At 41.0% G+C, this 19,197-nt stretch overlaps 2 protein-coding genes across 2 annotated transcripts; both read left to right on the top strand.

The window, feature by feature from the left end:
• The first annotated feature begins 380 nt into the window (after window positions 1-380).
• LOC124288034 lies at window positions 381-3,623 on the top strand. The gene is made up of 5 exons (XM_046724596.1): window positions 381-398; window positions 643-725; window positions 1,715-1,785; window positions 2,899-3,061; window positions 3,537-3,623. Exons 1-5 carry the CDS (start codon window positions 396-398, stop codon window positions 3,571-3,573), a joined length of 357 nt encoding a protein of 118 aa, XP_046580552.1. The 5' UTR covers window positions 381-395; the 3' UTR covers window positions 3,574-3,623.
• A 7,012-nt stretch (window positions 3,624-10,635) lies between these two features.
• On the top strand, window positions 10,636-13,435 carry LOC124288023. Its single transcript, XM_046724551.1, is given in 6 exon segments — window positions 10,636-10,642; window positions 11,625-11,681; window positions 12,130-12,143; window positions 12,709-12,803; window positions 12,806-12,873; window positions 13,349-13,435. Coding segments are annotated over 5 exon segments (261 nt in total). The 5' UTR covers window positions 10,636-10,642; window positions 11,625-11,634; the 3' UTR covers window positions 13,386-13,435.
• Window positions 13,436-19,197: the final 5,762 nt, after the last annotated feature.

Below are 19,197 nucleotides of genomic sequence, written 5' to 3'. Positions count from 1 at the left end.
CATTTAGTATATTAGTCTATGTACACTCATTGATGTATCTTGTATCGTGTACAATTCACCTGACGAAGAGGCAAGGAATAGCCCAGAAACGTTGTGACATACAATGAAAAAGAAGTTGTTATCTATAATATTTGCCTTTACATTTGGATTAGTCTGTCAAACGAACAATTTTGTAATCTAGGTACATTTAAACTGAAGAGTAATCATGGTAAAACATACCACAGTTGCTCCAGTTAGATAATATTTTGACGACACTCCCGAATTTCCCACAGTACCTGCAACAGTTTCTAAGCAGAACTCGTGTGATATTCTCTATAGTAATGTTACGCGTAGTGAACTACACGTCACTGACGTAGACTGGAACCAGGATTGCTCCTGTTATACAAATTCAGATAATGGTATAAAAATAACAATGGCCTGTCTCTCAACATTAATGTCCTTTAAAAAAAACCTGGAAATTGGATGAATGAGATGTTGGTTGAATGTATTCCATGGTTCTAGCAACGTTGCACAGTGTGATTAAATCGTGACTGGGTGGTCTGACCCTCCGCTGCATTATCTGACCCCTCGTGCCCAAAATGCAAGTATGTTGCATATGCAAATTGACTGACAGACCACGTTCTATCTAAATATTTGAATTAGGATGGGCAAGGTTATCTTGGAGGTGGAACCTATATAAGTCGCCCTCAGCTCCCACTCTGTCTCCAGCGTCGTCTACTACTACGGTAAGTTGCAACCATTCACATGTCAGTGTTTTGCAGTGGGTAGCCTATAGTCCGTTTGGCTCAAAAGCGGACTGATGAATTGCAAAGAAAGGGACAGTCAGGTGTGCGAGAAAGGATGGAGACGGCACAGCACAGGTTAATGAATCAATAACATTGTCGGCACTTGCTTCTTTAACACCTGGCTGTCCCTTTCTCTGCACTCCTCCCTCGTAACAAATAGTAAACTGTGTCAAAAGTTTAATGATAGTTTGTTAAACAACTTTTTAATTTTAGAACATAAATTCTGCAAACAAATCACAGAGTTTGTCTGATGTTTTGATTATGATCAGCGTTTCATTGAGTATTATATGTTTATTAGTTTTCAGTTAGCTTGCAATTCATCGGTCCGCTTTTGAGCCAAACGGACTATAGTGGATAACCAGTCCGCTTGTCTCACCGGAGGTTCGGTTTCGATTCCAAAAATGGGTACAAAGTGTCAGGCCTATTTCTGCAGGAATGGTTAATTGAATATTCCATGAATACTGGTCAAAACGATGTAAACTTGTACATACAACTGATTGAAAATACTGCCACTGTTCTCCACAAGATGGTGTTCGGTCAGTCAGTGACAATGACAGCTTGATAGTAGATATTTATTCCAAGTGTAGACGGGCGGTGGGGTAGTCTAGTGGTTAAAGCGTTGGCTCGTCAAGCTTAAGACCCGGGTTCGAATCCCCACATGGGAACAATGTGTGAAGCCCATTTCTGGTGTCCCCCGCCGTGATGTTGCTGGAATATTGCTAAAAGCGACGTAAAACCAAACTCAGTCAGTCAGTCAGTCAGTCCAAGCGTAGACAACACATTTCATCTCAATACAAGAAGCCGTGATACGTATTATGTTATATTCCCCCTCTTTTTAATCAGCATCTACCAATCTATGAGTTATACAGTTAGGTAGGCCCATTTATCGACCAGTCGAGTCAGACTGATGTGACACTCTGTACATTCAGATCAGCAGCCATGAAATTCGCCCTTCTGATCCTCGTGCTCATGCCCCTGGTTTACTGTGACTTCATCGATCGTGAGTATAACACATCCTCTCATTGGATGATGTCAACCAACACCCGCTCTCATTGGCTGGCTTCAAACATACTTCCTCGTTACCTCATGGCGTGACTTCATCGATCGTGAGTATCATATATCACATCCTCTCATTGGATGATGTCAACCAACACCCGCTCTCATTGGCTGGCTTCAAACATGCTTCCTCGTTACCTCATGGCGTGACTTCATCGATCGTGAGTATCATATATCACATCCTCTCATTGGATGATGTCAACCAACACCCGCTCTCATTGGTTGGCTTCAAACATGCTTCCTCGTTACCTCATGGCGTGACTTCATCGATCGTGAATATCATATATCACATCCTCTCATTGGATGATGTCAACCAACACCCGCTCTCATTGATTGGCTTCAAACATACTTCCTCGTTACCTCATGGCGTGACTTCATCGATCGTGAGTATCATATATCACATCCTCTCATGAATTATATCAACCAACACCCGCTCTCATTGGCTGGCTTCAAACATACTTCCTCGTTACCTCATACTGTGACTTCATCGACCGTGAGTATCATATAACACATCCTCTCATTGGATGATGTCAACCAACACCCGCTCTCATTGGCTGGCTTCAAACATACTTCCTCGTTACCTCATGGCGTGACTTCATCGACCGTGAGTATCATATAACACATCCTCTCATTGGATAATATCAACCAACACCCGCTCTCATTGGTTGGCTTCAAACATACTTCCTCGATGCCTCATAGCGTGACTTCATCGATCGTGAGTATCATATATACATCCTCTCATTGATAATATCAACCAACACCCGCTCTCATTGGTTGGCTTCAAACATGCTTCCTCGATGCCTCATACTGTGACTTCATCGACCGTGAGTATCATACAACACATCCTCTCATTGGATAATATCAACCAACATCCGCTCTCATTGGATGTCATAATGTGATACATATTTCGCTCTCGCGAGCTTCTTAAAATACCTTGTATATCTATAACATTTGATCCCTTTGGAGCAAATACATGTTTACAATTTATCTTTTGGGCAAGATGTAAGTGTATTTTAATGACAAATTCACATCCACATAATTATGTGTTTATATTCAGAGTTCCTCAAATTGTTTGACGTGGGAGAGCTGAAGGCCGTTGTCCAGAAGATTGCTGACAACGTGGGATCTAACGGCACCGAGGCCGCTTGTGAGACGGAGTGCATCGCCATCCTGATGAACAATGCGCTCCTCTCCAGCGGCTGCGACCTCATCTGCAGATCGTGAGTGGAGCCCCATCATTAGGGCAGTGGGTTAGCCTAGTGGTTAAAGCGTTTGCCCGTCACGCCGAAAACATGGGTTCGTTTCCATACATGGGTACAATGCATGAAACCATTTTGCTTGTATTTCAGCCACGATATTGCAGAAATATTGCGAAGTCTATATCCAACATCTTTACAGTATTCAACATTTGTTTGTAATCCGTAGTGAAGGTTCCGTGGCCATTCAAAAAACCTGTAAGTTCTGATTGTGGCGTTAAAACGCAAAGACATTTTCATGTGGTGGAGCTTATAATAAAACGTCATGTCGTTTAACTCAACATGGTCACACGGCCATAATATGACCGCTTTTCTCAAACAGAAGCGACAAAATCATTTCCACATTCATAAGAAATCTCTGCTAAAAGCAGAGTCGATTGTCACCAAGTTATATGATATTAAGACTGTATATATTTACACTTTTCTCTATTTGTTCCAGACTCCAGTCCCTTGTCAAGCAGTTCCACATCGTCTAGAAAGAGTGATGTAAAATACTAATCAGGAAATAAACGTGTTTTTGGCATAAGAATGCCGTTTTTCATGAAAATAGTAGCGACAAAACCCTTTCCACATCCATAAGAAATTAAATCTCTGCTAAAAGCAGAGTCGATTGTACAGTTGTGACTATATCATGAGTATATATTTGTTTCAGCTGTATTACAGCTGTAGGATGTTGTTTGTAAACGAATCGTGTCTAGACCAGACAATCCAGTGATTGTCATCATGTGTTTATTAAAACGCGAGTTTTTGGGAATCAGCTCGCTTGGCAAGAGGTCTGCCCATACCAACCCACACACAACACAACACCTGAGTAAATAAACTAAGAGTTTATTACACAGCAGTCACTGAACGATTTTACACATTCAAAAGTATACAACGTAATGTGATTGTTCAATACTCTACACACCATCCCAGTGGGCGTTCATACCGCACAAAACAGCATATTGCTCATAACGCAATGTACTAGTTAGGATACACACTCTATTCAATCTAGACATCACCCCAGTGGGTGTTCATACAATGTACATTCTACAACAGTCACTAAACAGCAGAGTGTTTGCACGTAATGCAATAGTTAAAATATCCGACACACTATGTTATAAACATTCTTTAATAGTCACTGTAGTGTCAATCAGTATTAAATAAACAATCCTAAACTGTAATACAGAAGATATGAGACACATACTAAGGGATGCCTCGTTCCACATAAACCTGAAGGTAGTGCCAAGGGTAACAAATAGTAAAGAGATGTCCAATAAGATTAAGTTAACCAGGGAGACTATATAAGGGGGAGTGGTCACTCCTCGGAAAGCCCCTTAGCGTATGCCTCGGCTCGTCACGTGACCAGTGTAGCCAATATGGCGGCAGCGTAGATTTTAAGATTGAGCCCGGTTTATTTTCAACAGCTGATTACATACGCTGAGTGATGTGACAACTGAAATCCTACGTGTAGAAGATAAGTTACCTATTTTGTCACTTCATTTTAAGTCAAATAATTGTTATTAGTGTCAGTATTAGTACAGTAGATTTGTAGTAAAGTTTCAAGTCGGCATGTTGTAGCTCCCTGGCTTCAATTCTCGGTACACAGCGAAGAAAGACTAAATTCTATCGCTAAAAACTTCTTTCACATATTCGTTTAATTTTTAGAAGGGAAATAAACCTTTAGTTGAAAGGTGTTTGCAAGTAATAGTGATAGTTTTATAACTAAAAAAAAGTTGTTAGGGTGTATTTGAGGTGTGTGAAAAATATGACATATCGCCGATCTGTTCTGATACGCCATTGATGCTTGTGATGCTTGAGTGTTATAGTTCTAAAACTTCTTTCTTTCTTGTTGATCTTAGTATTTGACAAAACTGGAAAGGTGTTTACAACGCTTTGTGATAGTTCTAAACTTTCTGTTTTTGAGGGGTCTGTGACAGTGTCAGTTAACATTCTGTCAATGCCCATGCCACTCCACACATGCAATAAGATATCTGAATTAGTTACTAATGTAAAAAATGTCTCAAAGTAGATTTTTACAAAAAAGGACAGCTGATGTTAACACATGTGTTCTAGCGATAGTTTTGCGTTCTTTAACATGTTTGGGGAGGGATGGCCGTGGTGTATCATTTATTCTTTCATTCATTCACATATGTATTTCTTTCTTTTGTACTTTTTCTTTATTTCTTTCATTCATTCACATATAATTCTTGCTCTTAATTCATTCATTCATTCATTCATTCATTCATTCATTGTAAAATTCCGACTGATACAATACACTGGCTGAAGTACTGTTAAACGCAGCCGAAGTTGCGCTGGGAACGAACCAAGTCACTGTGTGCGTTGGAGCATGACGAGGCACACGTTAATTAGTACAAATGGTAAAGAAAGCAAGCGAGTGACCTATCCCTGTTGTAGAGTATCCCTGAGTTAACAGAACAGAAATGGTAAAGACTTCTCGAACTAGAAGAAAGTAATAGTCCAGGAGGAGGCAGCTGAAAAATTTCAAATCGTAGCCTCCCCAGTACTGATTTTGTTTGACAAAATACCGTCGACCACGTACAGTGGAGTACGTGCAGTAGGAGTTATCCCTGTCCAAACCATGACCGACCCCCCGCCAAATCGGATATGCGTGGTCACAGTTGCATCTGTGATACGCTCTCCATTGCGACGATAATTCCTCCCCGATCATCATGGAAGGACAAATTGAATCAGCTTTCATCTGTGAAGAGCACACGAGACCATTGACGTTGATTCCAGCGGCCATGATGTCTACTACATCTCAAACGCGCCTGCCTGTGACGTGGTGTTAGTGGTGGACGAACTGCAGGTCGCCTACAGCGGAGTCCGGCTGCCCTTAAACAACGTTGACGAACGGTGCTACTGGATATCCTTACACTGTTAACATTCAAGTGTCTGCTGCTTTAAGGAATCTGTTACGTAATGCAGTGTTAATTATATTCCACGGACCCATTGGTTTTAAATCTCTGCCACAGTCAACCAATAGCACTCTGACTCACATTAAAGCGGACAGCAGTCTGCCGCTGAGTTTGACCAGATTCCAAAAGGCCTATTCAGCAAGTGTCAACGTCTCATTTTAAGCTGTGATTTCAAACAGGTACCCGAACAGTGAACGACAGTGAAAAGGCATCAATACATGTGTATTGTCCTCCACTTTCCATGGATAGAGCGACTTGCACGTGCAAATCATTGACATTAAGTGGCAGGTGGATTTCCATATTAAAAATTTGAATAGAAAATGTGCCATTTGTAACAGAATGTATAAGACGTTAAAGAACGTAATAATGACATAACTGCCTGCTGTGTTTTTACATACTGTAAAGAAAGTTTGTAAAACATCCCGTTGTATATATTTCAAACAAAAATGAAGATTTTACAACTTTTAAGAGATAGTGTTATCAATAGCTTGACCTTTCAGTAATGACGCCGAGTATATATACTCAAAGGCAAAGGTTATCGTGACTCACAAAAAACAAACAGGATCAGTGTTAAACTTTTACTATCGAGAATGAAATGTTTTACATGGAAAGAGAAATATGCGCATCTGGCATATGCAAACGAGCTACAACACAAGAGGGGGTCCATAAGCACGTTCACAGGTCGGGCGGGAGGGTCTACCTTGTGTATTGAAGGTGCCTGGCACCTTCGTCTCACTGAGGCCACTAAACGTTGATGAAAGTAATTCTATATGCAAGGTAGGATTTGGAAGTTTCTGCAGTGTTGAGATTAAATTGTTAATGTGTTAACTCCTCCAGCCACAGACCCATGTTCGATTCCTTGCAGTGTTACACTACGACTGCTAAAAGCGATGTAAATGCTGACCCTTTCACCATTTGGGATCCGAAACAACGCATCAACATCTCCCCACAGGAACAGAGAGCCATAGCAGAACTTCGCACTGGCACATCCATCACTATCACCGAAGCAGACAAGGCAGTCGCAAGGGCAGGGCATGGACACCCCTGATTTCATCAACCTCGAACACCACCCTGAACGACCCAATAAGCTCAATCCCATCAACTGTACATCTCAATATGCTTGTGCTACTGTTAAGATCCACAAAAAGCCTGTATAAACTAGAATTCTTGTATGTTCTCTTGGCTCAGTATACTACAATACTGCTCAGTTCCTCTCTAAACTACTTTCACCTTTAGGTAAAGAAGGCAAGTCCTTCATCGGCGACTCTGCTACATTTGTCAAAAAACCTTTGGACTCTAAGGTATCTGGCACTATGGTCACCTATGATGTTGTGGACTTGTTCACAAATATTCCACCAGACAAAGCCCTTGACGTCCTCCGTGCCAGATTAGTCTCCTGCATCAATACCATGGACACTGCACTGACTATAGACACGCCTCCTATTCAAACCTGTGTAGACACATAAGGATTTAAACTCAGAGATTAGTGACATGTATCCAACATGCATGCACGTGCCACGTTCCGTGACGTCAGTGGGTTCGTCCTTGAGACGTGCAATACGATGTTGCACGTGCATTCCGGGAAAGAGAAACAGAGCAAATGAATGCCACACAATACTGTCACTTTAGAAAGCTCAACCCCTGCCCTTGCGATCGTTCAAAAAATTAAACGGCTATTGAAACGCATAGCATGCCAAGGCTCACGTCTGCACAACGTCATGAGGCCATTGGGATGGTCCGTGGGGGAATGTCACAACGACAAGTGGCTGCACATTTCCACTGCCACCGGAACACCATTTCTGCACTGGTGAGACGCTACCAGAACACAAATGACGTCATCGATCGGCCACGTTCTGGACGTCCGCGTGTAACAACGCCAAGACAGGACAGATGGATAAGGGTGACCCATCTTCGCCACAGGTTTCAGACTGCAGTGATGACTGCCCAAACCATCCCAGGACTTCGCCGTATCCACCCCAACACAGTTCGACAACGTCTACGTCATCACGGGATCAGACCACGACGTCCCGCCATACGGCCTATCCTGACACAACGTCATCGACAAGCTCGCCGAATGTGGTGCCGAAATCATGTCCGCAGACCCTTGTTTTGGTGGAGAAATGTTGTTTTTACAGATGAGTCCAGGTTTAACATTTCCCATAGTGATGGACGTCAACGTGCCTATAGACGCGTGGGAGAACGTTATGCAGAGGCCTGTGTCTTGGAGAGGAATCGCTTTGGTGGTGGTGGTTCCGTGATGATTTGGGGTGGAATAACAGCACGCCAAAGAACTCCCTTGGTGATTGTTCAGGGCAACTTAACTGGTGTGGGCTACAGGGATCAGATTCTTCGACCTGTGGCAATTCCTTTTCTGCAACGTCATGGCCCTGGGTTAACCTTCTAACAGGACAATGCCCGCCCTCATCCGGCAAGGGTTGCTATGGATTTCTTGCAACACCACAACGTTGACTTACTGCCTTGGCCTGCAAATTCACCGGATCTCTCCCCGATAGAGCATGTTTGGGACGAGATGGATCGACGTCTACGCCGTCTTCCTCATCCGCCAGATAACGTCCTTGACCTTGCAACAGAACTTGAGAGAATCTGGCATGACATCCCACAAGCCTTCCTTGCACGTTTGATAGGCTCTATGCGTCGTCGATGCACTGCTGTTCTCAATGCCGATGGTGGACATACCCGTTATTGAGCTTGTGACATGGTCGTTTGACCCCTGTCCCGCTTGTGGACTCGTGACGTCATTGTGATTGACTTTTCAATTGAAATTCTCCCGACTTGTTATGGTCTCATGATCCCTCCATTAAAGTTTATATGTACCTTTGACATTGTTATCGTACTTGTCAACTGGGATTATATTTTGACAATGCACAGTTTCTTTATGTGGCTAGTATACTTTGCAAGACAACGTTTACCAGCAGATCTATGGATCTCCTCATAAGTTTCCCTCTTTCACCACTGATAACCGAGATCTCCATGACCAGCTTCGAAGAGTCTGCTGCCCTATCCACATCCCCTCTCCAACCACTCTATTGGTTCAGAAAGGTGGATGATGCCTACACCATCTTAGATCCTGACCATGACCCCACCTCGACCACCTCAACCAACAACACCCCCGGATCCATCTCCCAGCTGAAATAGACCCCCTCAGAGCAACATTTGTCAGCCTCAACGGCTACCCCAAACATCTAGTAAAAAGAACTATAACCTCAACGCTTCAGCAACAAGATGAACGCCCTCCTAAACCTAAACCTTCTCCTATCAGAATCAACATACCCTACCATGGCCAGATCAGTCACCACATCAGCCGTCTCATAAAGAAAACTACCAGCATCGACGTGACATTCCACTCTGATAATACCCTGAAAACCACCCTGAGAGCCAATGGACGAGTTTCCTCTACTAAGACCCCAAATAGACCCAGGGGATGCTTATACAAACTGCAATGAGATTGTGGCTTCTTGTACATAGGTGAAACATCCCGCCCATTTGACATACGACTGAAGGACCTCAAAACATCTGTACAAAAAGTGGACCAAAAATCAGCTCTCTCAGAGCAGATCGAAACAAAACCCTACTCACGACATTGACTGGCAACAACCAACCGTATTAACCACTACTGTCCATGATTGTCGCAAGTGCAAACTACTAGAGTCTTTAACGATAAGACAATTACAACCGCAGCTGAACAGGGATCAAGGAGTGTACCTCCCCAGTGTCTGGGAAGTCAATTAGCTCATTACTGGCTTCTATCTCCATCTGCTAATCACTTATAAAAAAATCTTCCCTTGTATAAACAATGCCTATCTTCTGTACAGCTCACTCTTTCATCTCCTGTTTCTTATCCAATTTTACTGTATATACATGCAATACTGGCTTCTTGTACATTTAGTATATTAGTCTATGTATACTCATTGATGTATCTTGTATCGTGTACAATTCACCTGACGAAGAGGCAAGGAATAGCCCAGAAACGTTGTGACATACAATGAAAAAGAAGTTGTTATCTATAATATTTGCCTTTACATTTGGATTAGTCTGTCAAACGAACAATTTTGTAATCTAGGTACATTTAAACTGAAGAGTAATCATGGTAAAACATACCACAGTTGCTCCAGTTAGATAATATTTTGACGACACTCCCGAATTTCCCACAGTACCTGCAACAGTTTCTAAGCAGAACTCATGCGATATTCTCTATACTAATGTTACGCGTAGTGAACTACACGTCACTGACGTAGACTGGAACCAGGATTGCTCCTGTAATACAAATTCAGATAATGGTATAAAAATAACAATGGCCTGTCTCTCAACATTAATGTCCTTTAAAAAAAACCCCTGAAAATTGGATGAATGAGATGTTGGTTGAATGTATTCCATGGTTCTAGCAACGTTGCACAGTGTGATTAAATCGTGACTGGGTGGTCTGACCTTCTGCTGCATTATCTGACCCCTCGTGCCCAAAATGCACGTATGTTGCATATGCAAATTGACTGACACACCAAGTTCTGTTTAAATATTTGAATTAGGATGGGCAAGGTTATCTTGGAGGTGGAACCTATATAAGTCGCCCTTAGCTCCCACTCTGTCTCCAGCGACGTCTACTACTACGGTAAGTTGCAACCATTCACATGTTTTGCAGTGGGTAGCCTATAGTCCGTTTGGCTCAAAAGCGGACTGATGAATTGCAAAGAAAGGGACAGTCATGTGTGCGAGAAAGGATGGAGACGGCACAGCACAGGTTAACGAATCAATAACATTGTCGGCACTTGCTTCTTTAACAACTGGCTGTCCCTTTCTCTGCACTCCTCCCTCGTAACAAATAGTGAACTGTGTCAAAAGTTTAATGATAGTTTGTTAAACAACTTTTTTAATTTTAGAAAATAAATTCTGCAAACAAATCACAGAGTTTGTCTGATGTTTTGATTATGATCAACGTTTCATTGAGTATCATATGTTTATTAGTTTTCAGTTAGCTTGCAATTCATCGGTCCGCTTTTGAGCCAAACGGACTATAGTGGATAACCAGTCCGCTTGTCTCACCGGAGGTTCGGTTTCGATTCCAAAAATGGGTACAAAGTGTCAGGCCTTTCTGCAGGAATGGTTAATTGAATATTCCATGAATACCGGTCAAAACGATGTAAACTTGTACATACATCTGATTGAAAATACTGCCACTGTTCTCCACAAGATGGTGCTCGGTCAGTCAGTGACAATGACAGCTTGATAGTAGATATTTATTCCAAGTGTAGACGGGCGGTGGGGTAGTCTAGTGGTTAAAGCGTTGGCTCGTCAAGCTTAAGACCCGGGTTCGAATCCCCACATGGGAACAATGTGTAAAGCCCGTTTCTGGTGTCCCCCGCCGTGATGTTGCTGGAATATTGCTAAAAGCGACGTAAAACCAAACTCAGTCAGTCAGTCAGTCAGTCCAAGCGTAGACAACACATTTCATCTCAATACAAGAAGCCGTGATACGTATTATGTTATATTCCCCCTCTTTTTAATCAGCATCTACCAATCTATGAGTTATACAGTTAGGTAGGCCCATTTATCGACCAGTCGAGTCAGACTGATGTGACACTCTGTACATTCAGATCAGCAGCCATGAAATTCGCCCTTCTGATCCTCGTGCTCATGCCCCTGGTTTACTGGTGACTTCATCGATCGTGAGTATCATATATCACATCCTCTCATTGGATGATGTCAACCAACACCCGCTCTCATTGGCTTGGCTTCAAACATGCTTCCTCTCGTTACCTCATGGCGTGACTTCATCGATCGTGAGTATCATATAACACATCCTCTCATTGGATGATGTCAACCAACACCCGCTCTCATTGGTTGGCTTCAAACATACTTCCTCGTTACCTCATGGCGTGACTTCATCGATCGTGAGTATCATATATCACATCCTCTCATTGGATGATGTCAACCAACACCCGCTCTCATTGGTTGGCTTCAAACATACTTCCTCGTTACCTCATGGCGTGACTTCATCGATCGTGAGTATCATATATCACATCCTCTCATTGGATGATGTCAACCAACACCCGCTCTCATTGGCTGGCTTCAAACATACTTCCTCGTTACCTCATACTGTGACTTCATCGATCGTGAGTATCATATAACACATCCTCTCATTGGATAATATCAACCAACACCCGCTCTCATTGGTTGGCTTCAAACATACTTCCTCGATGCCTCATGGAGTGACTTCATCGATCGTGAGTATCATATAACACATCCTCTCATTGGATGATGTCAACCAACACCCGCTCTCATTGGTTGGCTTCAAACATGGTTCCTCGTTACCTCATGGCGTGACTTCATCGATCGTGAGTATCATATAACACATCCTCTCATTGGATGATGTCAACCAACACCCGCTCTCATTGGTTGGCTTCAAACATGCTTCCTCGATGCCTCATACTGTGACTTCATCGACCGTGAGTATCATACAACACATCCTCTCATTGGATAATATCAACCAACATCCGCTCTCATTGGATGTCATAATTTGACACATATTTCGCTTTCGCGAGTGTCTTAAAATACCTTGTATATCTATAACATTTTATCCCTTTGAGCAAATACATGTTTACAATTTATCTTTTGGGCAAGATGTAAGTGTATTTTAATGACAAATTCACATCCACATAATTATGTGTTTATATTCAGAGTTCCTCAAATTGTTTGACGTGGGAGAGCTGAAGGCCGTTGTCCAGAAGATTGCTGACAACGTGGGATCTAACGGCACCGAGGCCGCTTGTGAGACAGGAGTGCATCAGCCATCCTGATGCACAATGCGCTCCTCTCCAGCGGCTGCGACCTCATCTGCAGATCGTGAGTGGAGCCCCATCATTAGGGCAGTGGGTTAGCCTAGTGGTTAAAGCGTTTGCCCGTCACGCCGAAAACATGGGTTCGTTTCCATACATGGGTACAATGCATGAAACCATTTTGCTTGTATTTCAGCCACGATATTGCAGAAATATTGCGAAGTCTATATCCAACATCTTTACAGTATTCAACATTTGTTTGTAATCCGTAGTGAAGGTTCCGTGGCCATTCAAAAAGCCTGTAAGTTCTGATTGTGGCGTTAAAACGTAAAGACATTTTCATGTGGTGGAGCTTATGTATAAAACGTCATGTCGTTTAACTCAACATGGTCACACGGCCATAATATGACCGCTTTTCTCAAACAGAAGCGACAAAATCATTTCCACATTCATAAGAAATCTCTGCTAAAAGCAGAGTCGATTGTCATCAAGTTATATGATATTAAGACTGTATATATTTAAACTTTTCTCTATTGTTCCAGACTCCAGTCCCTTGTCAAGCAGTTCCACATCGTCTAGAAAGAGTGATGTAAAATACTAATCAGGAAATAAACGTGTTTTTGGCATAAGAATGCCGTTTTTCATGAAAATAGTAGCGACAATACCCTTTCCACATCCATAAGAAATTAAATCTCTGCTAAAAGCAGAGTCGATTGTACAGTTGTGACTATATCATGAGTATATATTTGTTTCAGCTGTATTACAGCTGTAGGATGTTGTTTGTAAACGAATCGTGTCTAGACCAGACAATCCAGTGATTGTCATCATGCGGTACGATGACAGAGCATGTGTTTATTAAAACGCTCGCTTGGCAAGAGGTCTGCCCATACCAACCCACACACAACACAACACCTGAGTAAATAAACTAAGAGTTTATTACACAGCAGTCACTGAACGATTTTACATAATCAGTCAATAATGGTATGGTTTAAAATTAATTATTAGAAAATGTTAACAATATAATCATCTATCAAAGTACATAAACAGCATACTTGCTCGTTACACATACTACATGAATCATGATACTCATTCAAATGTATACCACGTAATGTGATTGTTCAATACTCTACACACCAACCCAGTGGGCGTTCATACCGCACAAGACAGCATATTGCTCATAACGCAATGTACTAGTTAGGATACACACTCTATACAATCTAGACATCACCCCAGTGGGCGTTCATACAATGTACATTCTACAACAGTCACTAAACAGCAGAGTGTTTGCACGTAATGCAATAGTTAAAATATCCGACACACTATGTTATAAACATTCTTTAATAGTCACTGTAGTGTCAATCAGTATTAAATAAACAATCCTAAACTGTAATACAGAAGATATGAGACACATACTAAGGGATGCCTCGTTCCACATAAACCTGAAGGTAGTGCCAAGGGTAACAAATAGTAAAGAGATGTCCAAGAAGATTCTTAATAAGTGGCACAGGACCAAAATAGGCCATGGCGACACACCAACCCACACACATGGCAACAGCGGACGCAGGACCGAGACGACCCATCCACAGACAACCCAAGACTCCACCACAGAACCGGGCGGAACAGACGAGCAACTGGAGGTTCCCACAAACCAATGCCCCGGGTGCCAACACTACAGGTACTCCTCCAGTCACTATATATAGGGTCCCACTTCCTACACGGTCCATATCGCAGTAAAGCACCGGTAGTTGACATGATGGACGACAAATGCAGCGTCATGGCGGTCGTCATCATGGATCACAGAAGAAGATGACCAGAGGCAGAAGTCCAGACAACCCGGTCATCATCAAGATGTCAGCCGATAATCAACAATCAGGACATCATCGGTAACCCAACATTCATGTGAGTGAACCAACTTTCAAGTTCAAGTCAACCTAGGCATACATCACGAATCATCTGCAAGTTTCTTCCGATGTGTGTGACAATATATGTGAACTTTGCTTCTGACTCTCACCGTGAACTGTGTACGTAAACTTGTCAAGGACGGTCTTGTTTATGTGAGGTATGTTGTATCTTCTCAGGTCTTGGTTTCCTCGTGTTCACGTTTGTCATGTATTCATATACTGAGTATGTATTGCAATCTATGTGATGTTATCAGACATACATTTATATCAGATTAAGTTGTTGAAATCGGCTAGGTTCTTACTCTACGGTACGATCTGATCACATCCTACGCCCTACGCATGTACGCATTTAGTGCAGATCAACGTTATCTGCGGGATCCGAGTCTTCCCATACAAACCAGACTCCCGGTTTCATGGATTTTTCCCATACTTTGTAGGTCTGTAACCGTCACTATAGATAATAGCTTTCCATAAGCTATTCAATACAATATGATTTCCTGCTTACATTTTCATGTCATCCTCTTTGAACATGTGAGCATCCAATATACAAGTACTCATTGTGAAAGATATGATATAGTCGTTCCCTGTCGAAACAGCTATAGTAAGAGTTCCCTATATTATGGAGACCCATTGCTAGGCATATTCACCGAGCTATTTAGTGGAGACTGTATACCCAGTTTGTATCGTGCTACATGTACTTCGTTTTGCCACTGTGTGTTAACACTTAACTATGATACCGGCGGAAGTAAGTATCTTCGGGTCCCTGTCTCACAATATGCGATTCGTAGAAATATCGTCGAGCCAAATTCACTTGAATGAATCTTTCATTATATGACAGTTTAGGCTATTGAAGTTGGTTAGGTTCCCTTCTCTTCATGACCTTACTTTGTTTAGAGCAGATCACAATATCTGCTAGCCTTGCCGAGTCTAGGCTCACAATATAAGACTCCCAATTTCAAGGATCTTACTGTTTCCATGAACATATTACATTCAAATGCAAACGACGACGCATTGCGCACATTATGTTTTTGTTCCTATATGTCTTCTTACTTTCTTCTAGTTCGAGAAGTCTTTACCATTTCTGTTCTGTGTTAACTTAATCTTATTGGACATCTCTTTACTATTTGTTACCCTTGGCAGTTTCTTCAGGTTTATGTGGAACGAGGCATCCCTTAGTATGTGTCTCATATCTTCTGTATTACAGTTTAGGATTGTTTATTTAATACTGATTGACACTACAGTGACTATTAAAGAATGTTTATAACATAGTGTGTCGGATATTTTAACTATTGTATTACCTTGTGAACACTATGCTGTTTGGGACCGTTACAGAATGTAGATTGCATGAACGCCCACTGGGGTGATGTGTAGAGTACTGAACTATTGTTGTGTACATTGGAATATGTATCGCTATTAATGTAGTATCTGTCGTGTGAAACGAATCTACATGTGATGTTTATGTACTTTGATATCTGATTGCATTATGAACATGTTCTAATAATTAATTATAAACCATGCCATTATCGACTGATTATGTAAAATCGTTCAGTGACTGCTGTGTAATAAACTCTTAGTTTATCATACAAAACTGTGTTCCACAGGAGATATCGCTTATGTGAGATCAGACGATATCTCCTAGGAGATATCGTTTTGACAGTAGATTTTGTACAATGCCCTGACAATGCTATGACGTCATGAACTTGTTGACGTCACAATGTTATGACATCGCTGCACTGCAAATCTAATGGCAGTACTGTGTTCAGAGATGTACATTTTTATTGAAAACTAATGAAGAGTGATTTTTGATGATAAATAGAATCTCACCCTCGTGTCTTCTGATATCAAATATATCAACACTCGTTGATAAAGGTAAAAATATCCTCGGCAAGCCTCGGATATTTGTTACTTTATCAACTCGTGGTGATATATTTGATATCAAAAGGCACTCGGGTGAGATTCTCTATTTATTTACTCAGGTGTTGTGTTGTGTTGTGTGTGGGTTGGTATGGGCAGACCTCTTGCCAAGCGAGCTGATTCCCCAAACCTCGCGTTTTAATATGTTTATGAATCACTATGAAATAGTGATGATATCAGGTGTTCGTGTAAAGGTGAGCGTATCCTGCCCCATCGGTGGCACTCGTCATAAACATATACTAAGTCTTGTCACCTGACATAATTCGGGAACGTATGGTATAAGTCAAAGTAGGGAATTGAATCGGACATCATTTTTGTTACTGGTGCATCAAATTTCTAAAAGTCCTCCGCATGTCTACCATAAAATATTTGAAAGTTTTACTGAGGCCTTGAATGTTGTAATCTTGATCGAAAAAAGAGCGTCGAGCAAATGAAATTTTCTTTCGTTTCAAGATAAATCGTAGGCTTTTTCACCTTTGGTAAAGGTTAACCTGCTATAAATTCAAAGTAAACACAATAATGTATTTCTTGAAATTTTCTACGTGCCATTCCACGTTACATTGCGTGTAAGATCATTATGCATAACACATTTACATATACACTCAAAGGCAATAGTTATTGTGATTAGTGCAGGGGCTTGTGTAATTCCGTGGGAATTACATGTTATTTTTTTTAACCAATACTAATTGTAATTACTATTGTGTATGGATTCAGGAAAAACATTGTTCCAGTTTTTCTGTTTGCTATAAGTGTCATTGTGGGGTCATTGAATATGAATTCCCCAAATTGCTTGCGGCACCATTTGTTTTAACGACATGATTTCATAAATCTATTACAACACAGTCATGTAGCATATCAAAATGCAGCTTATGATGTATGACATAGAGATAACCACATAATATGCTTCTAATTTTAATTTGGTGACTTAAAATATGACATAATCATATAAATTTATCAAATATTGTCTTTCCTTCATCGGACACCAGTATTGACCTATATCAATGGAAACCATTTATTCAATTAATGTATTCTCCAATTTCATAATATAAACTACCATGACACACTTTTGTAGTAATAATAGTACCCAGGTTAGGTTAATGTGACTATCATATAGTCGTGCACAAGTGTCAAATCAGGCCTACCAGTAGTCAGAATTGACACACTGACACTCGTGTCTGGGTAATTAAATGACAAATGACATAAAGCCAAATCTGCAGTCAATATAAACTGAATGTATTAATACATTTGAGTGACAATTTACACCACAGCGAATAGATAACTACATATTACAAGTGGGGTATACAAGTGCAATATATAAGGTGCACTAGTATATATATCTTAACTTTCCCATTGTTAAGTAACTTGCATAGTCAATCAATCCGTCATTAACCTGCAAGAACAAAATATGTTGTTGAAATACAAACCTTGACATTATTTGTCATACAAACACATGCATGTATTCTACGCATATTATTTCTTAATTTGGAAACTAGAAGGGCCCACGTTAGAGAACATGCCTCCGCCTTGCACAGCAATCTCCTTTCACTATTACATTTTTAAAGTACTACTGTGTATTTGTACTTTAATGTTCATTCACCAACACAGATAGTATTTGTGTGATACCTAACATAACCACCAAGATTCATTCAAATACATCCATAACTTTCTTATATATTATTCATATTCTCCATTTAATTAACCTTGCCATTATTTTCAAAGCACCTCTCTGTACATGTACTTTAACATACACTCTTCAAAAATAGAGACGCAAAATACAATTTGAAAATAATGATCGAATATGTCAAATTAAGCATGTTTTGAGGACTGAATATTGCTGTTGGTATGGTTTAGACGAATATGCGTGAGCGAATGCAACCATAAGCGATTTTGAATGATTTTATCGATCATGATTGTCATGATGAACTTGACTGTTATGGAACACAACCAAAAGCCGCCATGATGGCTTTTCACTTGCAAAACATGAGTACAATCTATGACTATAAAAGACCCAAAATGCATCTCGCAAATTAATCAGAGACCCTTGCAAATACTCGATGAGAAAATGGGACGTCCCAACGGTGCTGACCGAAATATTGCCATTGGACGATTACAAGTAACGTCACATCACCCCGTGGACGGCAGTAATGACTATGATGACTATCATTCTTGTGAAATGTGCACGAGATACCAATGTATTGCTCTAAATAATTTCAATGCTGTACAGTTTACTTTCGTTGATTTAAATAATTGAATAAGACACCATTTGTTTAGATGATATTTTGCTTTTGCGTTTCAGTTTTTTGAAGAGTGTACTTTCTTCAACATCTAATTGATTTGTCCTGGGATCCAGTAAGTTTCCTTGAAATCCATCTGGTAGGTTTTGAGTAAAGATGCTAACACATAAATACACACACACGTAAACAGGGTTGAATGCATACCCTCTGCCATCCTCGATAATCTCCAGGGTATACGTTACGATAAATCTCCACTATACCCTGGGTGCATCCACGGCTTGGCCCGATGATTTTATTACCTCCCTTGGCTGGCTCCGCATTCTCACAGTAGCCAATCAGCTA

This window comes from Haliotis rubra, unplaced genomic scaffold (genome assembly GCF_003918875.1).
Source record: "Haliotis rubra isolate DU_JTF1 unplaced genomic scaffold, ASM391887v1 Scf41, whole genome shotgun sequence".
NCBI classification, from domain to species: domain Eukaryota; kingdom Metazoa; phylum Mollusca; class Gastropoda; order Lepetellida; family Haliotidae; genus Haliotis; species Haliotis rubra.
The sequence above is the reverse complement of the archived record's forward strand: the minus strand, read 5'-3'. Positions and strand labels throughout refer to the sequence as shown.

Coding starts and splice junctions, on each gene's coding strand:
- LOC124288034 (XM_046724596.1), top strand. Junction 726..1,714: donor CAGCGTCGTCTACTACTACG/GTAAGTTGCAAC, acceptor CTGTACATTCAG/ATCAGCAGCCATGAAATTCG. Junction 3,062..3,536: donor TGCGACCTCATCTGCAGATC/GTGAGTGGAGCC, acceptor TATTTGTTCCAG/ACTCCAGTCCCTTGTCAAGC.